General features: G+C 42.7%; 1 protein-coding gene across 12 annotated transcripts in view; it reads left to right on the top strand.

Moving 5' to 3' along the window:
* The first annotated feature begins 592 nt into the window (after positions 1-592).
* CARD11 (caspase recruitment domain family member 11) overlaps positions 593-6,000 on the top strand; it is a 53,501-nt gene continuing 48,093 nt past the window's right edge. For 10 of the 12 annotated variants that reach the window (XM_068207112.1, XM_068207111.1, XM_068207107.1 and 7 more), the window contains exon 1: positions 3,053-3,356. In XM_068207112.1, coding sequence (XP_068063213.1) covers positions 3,344-3,356 — 13 coding nt within the window. In that variant the 5' untranslated portion in view covers positions 3,053-3,343. Of the gene's footprint in view, positions 705-3,050; positions 3,357-6,000 lie in introns of those variants that run through there. The other 2 variants (XM_068207108.1, XM_068207117.1) reach the window with 2 other exon arrangements.

Raw genomic sequence — 6,000 nt, 5'->3', positions numbered from 1 at the left:
AAAAGGAATATTTCTTGCTTAGAACTCTACCAGTCAGGTTCCTAGACCCTGAATTTGGGCTAGGAAAGCCCCTGGTTCAAACTCTGCAGCTTTTTGCTGTATTTTAGGTGATGCATCTGAAGTTTTTCATGTTTTTTGGCTGCCTGGTTAATAGAACATAATTATTTTCTACACTTACATTTTGTGAAACACATAACTTCAGTCTGCCAGCCTCAAGGAACTGCAGCCTCACTATAACACTTTTTTTATAGCTTGAGAGAATTTTTTTACACCTGAAAACTGGGATTAAGATTGTAAATTCTTTTAAAGGAGAGTTGATCCTCAGTTACATGTGGCTTTGTGATTGATGACTGTATCCTGCTCAGCTAATCTCAGTTTGCCAGTAAACCCTTTATGACTATGAGAATTTTGGGTTCTTTGATTTCTGTGATAGATTCCTTAAAGCTGTTCAGGCTTTGCTGGATAATTGCTCCATCTCTATGGTGCCACTTTAAACGCAGGGAAATGTGGCATCTTCTTTAAAACAGTTACTGTAGTTTTTGATCTGTTTGTAATCTACATCAGTAAACAAAGCAAAAGCAGGAACAGAACAAATGATACCTAACCCCTTGCTTGGCTCTGTAGGGCAGTTTCAGAATGTGCTGCCTGATACTCTGTTTGCTGAAGAAATCAAGGACAGAAGGAGAAAGCTGTAATGAGACTTTGTGAGTTTTGATTTGAATTTTTAGCATGTTTTTCCTTTCAGGTTAGGAACTATATGTGGAAGATCTGTGATTTTAAAATTGAAGTGAAGGCACAAAGCCGCCTGCCAGCAGAGTTAGTTTCTCTGGTTGTGCTTAAAATGGTTCCTCTGTTGCATGCACAAATCAGCTTCCTCTGTGAAAGCAGCAGAAAGCTCAACTCAAAAGTGACTTGTATTGGTTTTGATGGAAGAATTGTAGGCCATGATTCTTATGGCTCTATTTCACAGTTTTCACCCAAAGTTTCACAGACTTTCCCCCAGCCAGAAACTGCAGAACCTCACCTGTACAGTTGCTGCATGGAGAGATTTTTGGCTGCCCAAGGCAGGAGGTTTTCCTGCACCTTGTCACATGCAGCTCTGAGTTTGTTCCAAGCAGTGAATTTTGGTAAAGTTGCAAAGAATATCAGTAACACATCATGATATAGTCCTCACTGGAAAAAAAAATTGGTAGGGGGGGTAGCAAGTTCTGCTATTGCTCAGCAAGAGACAGAAATTCCTGCCTTCGTTTATCTTTGAGCTCTTGATATAGAGAACTGGAATTGCTTCCAGAATCCCTTTCTGAATAATCCTTGTGGATAAACTTAGACCCTCAGCAGTCCGGGTACAGTTACAAACATGTGAAATTAGAGAAAAAATAAGGGACGATTGGAGCAGAGCACCCTTGCAATTTTTGCAGGCTTCAGATTTTCAGTTTGGTAAGAACAGTTTATGTGTTATTGTCACAAGACTTAGAGCCATGTGTTTTCTCTATTTTATTTACGTTTCTTCTTTTCACTGTATCACCTCACTTCCTCTATTCTTCTCTTTGACGACGCTCTATCCTTTGACAATTTTTCCACTGTTCTTTTGTACTTACTTTCCATTTGTTACGGTTTTCTTTATTCTCTACCAAATACTTTTTCCTTTCTTATTTTCTCCCTCCACTACTTTCATCATGCTTCCCCCCACACACATTCCTAAATTATCTGTCATAGGTCGCTTATGCTTATTTTTCTAGTGTTTCTGATTTTATTTCTGTTATTTTCTCTCAGGAAATAAACACATGCCCATGCCCATATATACATAGTTGTTTTTCTCTAGTCACCCTCAAAATAAAACTGAACCTTGCAAAAATCATGAGGGAGCAGAAGGTACTCCAGGCAGAAAAACCTGTGGGTGACTCTGCTTCAACCCACATTATTGTTCCTGTAATTTGATGTGTTTGCATTTACAGCTGGACTGATGACCTTTGCAATCACCCTTGCACACTGGCATCCTTATTACACTCATCCTTTCTTTAAGGGTTCTTCTCTCTGTCCCTCACACATCCAGGACCTGACTCCAATGAAGCTTCACCTGTGCACATGTGCCCAGTATAAAGGCAAAACCTTGGGTGTGAGGAGTAGAGCTGTACCTGTGCCTTGTACAAGAGCCAGCACACCACACAAGGAGTTCAGGCTCAGGATCCCTCAGCAGGGTGGCAGAGCACTGAAGGATGTTTCTAGAAGTGATGGTGGCTGCTGGTCCTGCAGGACCCTGGGAACAGCAAGGGCAGGGACTTGGTGACTGCTCTGGTGGGTTTGGCTGCAGGGAGGCTCCTGGTTGCAGCAAGAGGTAAATGTCCTCTGTGAGACCCACCAGGGACTGAGTTTGCATGTTGGCCTTAAGGCTGGAATCCAGCATTGAAGCAATACAAGCTACTGCAGCTTCTTTGTGTCAGCAAAGACTCCCTTTGGAAAACATGTTGTTTAAAGCATCCTTCAACTGCAAAATAATCTGATGCATAAAGCAAACCTTGTTGGCCACCTTTTTAGCAAAATAAGCTATTCATAATATAGATGCTTTAATGAAAAACCTTTGATACCTTGGGAAAACCCAGAACTCCTTTTGCCTGGAACTGTTGTTCTTGAAACTCTGTTTTCTTCAGTTCCTTCATTCTTTTTTCTCTCCCACCTGCTTTCTACCAGCAAGTACCCTGAGACACCAGGGCTGCTGCTCTGTGCTGGGAGCGGCACAGCACCAGCCAGGCTGGCATTAAGCACGTCTCCTTGTGCCTCAGGAAAACATGCCCTGGAAGTGTGTGGAGCTGGAAGTGAGGCAGTGGAGACAGGCTGCTTCTTGTGCCTGAGCCGGGCATTTGTGCTGCCACCTCTGCCCACTGCTCTTCCTGGGGAAGGGGCAGCGGTGCCTCCTGATTTGCTTGCCTGGTGCCACAGGGCTCTGCTGTCACCTGCCTGCAGAGTCATTTGCAAATAGGCCCTATTGCTGGGGAGCAGAAATGTGTTTTTTTCAACCCGAAGCAGATTTATAGTCTGGTTTCCTGTCAGATCTTTGCATTTTCCTTCTCCGCCCCTCCCAGTCTCTGACACACTTTTTCTTACTTTCTGTGTGGCTCTTTGCTCGTTTTGCCACCAGTGCCCCAGCCTCCTTCATTCCTGATTCTCCCGAGACTTTGGTACTTTGGGGGCCAGGGAGTGTTTTACTCCTTGTGTTTCCTTTACTTTTCAACAGCTGCAGAGCTCAAATAACCTCTCCAGGACTCCTGGAGAGACACTGGCAATTGCATGGAGGCGACGTAGAGAGTGCAGCCTGCAGCAGCTGCAGCCAGACAGCCGGTCACTCATGAGCACCCAAGGTAAGGAGAGCAGCTGGCAGAGCAGCTCACCTCCCTGCTGCCTGCCACAGCTCTGATCACTGAAAGTTCCACTTTCACCTTTTTTTGTGTTGATATTCAAAAGGTTCTTTGAAAATGGTTCCGTTTGCGCTTTCCTTGCCATCATCGGGTCTGGTACTTGGCGTGTGCCGACCCGTGGAGCCCAGGGCTGAGGGAGGCAAAGAGGCTGTAGCTGGAGGTGCAAATGTGCACTGGGAAACTGAACTGATATGGAGGTCTGGAGAGGGGAGATGAAGGACTGGTCATCAGTGCTGGTCTCCAGTTTATTTCTGGTTCTACCCATAGTGTGTTGTACTCTAGCCCTTTCTTTAAATCTCATCACTGATATTTATGCTTTCTGCTAACTAGTAAAATCTTTCTTATTTGGTTTTCTTCCTCTTTTTATTTGTTCTTCTCACTTCCTTTTTTCTTTTCTCAACCCTCTCTATTATTATCTTTTTCACCATCTTTTTATGCCTTTTTATGCCATCAAGAGTATTTTCTGTGTGACAAATATTTCCCTTCTTCATTCCTTTCCTCTCCCTCTGCCTTCTTTCATGCCTGTGCAATAAACTGTAAATCCTCCCTCAAATTCTTAATCTCTCCCTCCCTCCCCTCTGTCAGTTCCTTCTTGCTCTTGTGTTCCCCTTTCCAGTTGTTCCTCCAGCTTCACACATGCACTCATACTTCCTGCTCCATCCCCTCTCTCCTGTGTTTGCTGCCCTGGCAAGATCCTTTTGTGAGAGCTGTTGCCTCTCCACTGGCCTGTCCTTGCACACACGTGTCTCTTAGTCCTCTCACTCCCTTCCATGGACGTGTGCAGGATTTGCATGTTTACACTTTTGGGGATGCATCCCAAAATAGGAGAATTTTACACTTGCATAGCTTCCTTCCAATGCTCAGACTCATATTTAGTCATTCACAACAAATAACCACTGTCATCCTGTCTCTCTGTTTCTGTCTGTCTCACAAACAGCATTTTCTCTGTAACCCCTTTGTCTTCCTCTCCACTCTCAAATAGAGCCTGCCCTGACTTTGTGTATTCTATCCCTTCTCTTTCTGCCATCCCACTCCTTCCTACCTCCTTACCACAATTCTCCACCAGGTTTCTCTATCTGTTTTTATCTTTATATTGCATTCAGACTGGGAGGAACTGCTAATGCTGCTGGGCTTGCACTGCTGCCTTAGGATCCCTGCTGGCAGCCTGCGGGGGAACCAGAGGAAGTATTGCAGTCTCTCAGCTCCTCTTTCCTCTGCAGAATATGCAACCTGAGCAGAGAAAGAGCTTAGTGATGGGACTGAAGGTAGATGAAAAAATGGGAGAGCACAATGCAAAATGCTTTTGGTAAACTGTAAAAAATAGTTCTAGTTGTTGGTTAATCTTTTTACTAAACTTAATAAACTTCTGCAATTCCTGCCCCACAGCAGAATTTCTGATCTGACACTGGCATAGTTTTTGTCCTTTTGATTCCTATGGGATTCCAAGTCCCAAAGGTAGAAGAAGTTCTCATCTCCAATGCTGTAGTGGGAGTAACTTTGCTCCTAGGATCTGGAAACAGCTCATGTCTTTTATACCAGACATATTGGTGAGTCACCAAGATCAGACATGGCTAAAAACTGCATCCAAGGACAATATCTGGTATTATTCCTTGCTTAAATTTGTATGCTTTGAATCAGATATGACAAATAAGTGCATTTCTTTGATGAAGCTTTTTAGCTTCACCTTCTTGAGCAGGACTATTGAGACTGAAGATTTATTTCTAGGGATGTTCTGGTGTGGTCTTTTGGGAACTGAATAAGGTTCACTTATTAAACTCAGCTGAATTAATAAGAGAATTATTATGTGGGAGAATTCTCTTAGCAATCTGTCTGGCTCTCTCAAATTGTCCATCTCCTTATGAGTGAAAGGAGCTTAAATTTTTATGTTTGCAATTATAAGATATCCTTTCTGATTCAGAGCTAGAAAACTGTGGCCTTTGAGCTGTGAGCATTCTCTTCTGAATACAGAAACAGGTACATTAAAATATCTTTGCCTTTTGGATCTTGCAAAAAGTCCATAAGTCTAGAACAATAAAATAAGAGATGCTCATTTTATACATTCAGGTCTAATATGACTCTTTCTTACTCTGTTGCAACTCATCTTGTGATGGGAACAGCATTTGTATTCCTTCGAGTCATTCGACAAAACTTTAGGATTTTGTGCCTTGTTTCATCAGTATTTTTTGCCCCTATTACTGGTTCTTTTTGTAAAGGCTCCCATAAATAAATGGGCTGAGACAATGTCTCTTCTCTCTCTTCCCCTCCTTCCTTTTTCTTTTGCATCACATAGTTTGCTTGTGTTGAGTTAAAATGGACATTGTCAAAGATGTATTGTGATGTTTGCAAGGGGACCTGGAGACAGAAATTTTATTCTTGTGTGTGTCTGTGTCCAGTTTCTTCAATCATGTGTCTGGCAGAGGAGAAATTTCAGTAGGAAAGAGCCTGGAAACTTTCTATCCTCCTCAGTAAATTGCTGTATCAAGAGAGCCAACCCCAGAACAGAAATTCAGAATCACGTTTTACTCCCTGTTTCTATGCAAATAGTTACTTCCAATTAGATTTAACTCTTAATTAAGAGTTCAATAAA

The sequence above is a fragment of the Anomalospiza imberbis genome, chromosome 16, assembly GCF_031753505.1.
Source record: "Anomalospiza imberbis isolate Cuckoo-Finch-1a 21T00152 chromosome 16, ASM3175350v1, whole genome shotgun sequence".
Lineage (NCBI taxonomy): Eukaryota > Metazoa > Chordata > Aves > Passeriformes > Viduidae > Anomalospiza > Anomalospiza imberbis.
The sequence above is the reverse complement of the archived record's forward strand: the minus strand, read 5'-3'. Positions and strand labels throughout refer to the sequence as shown.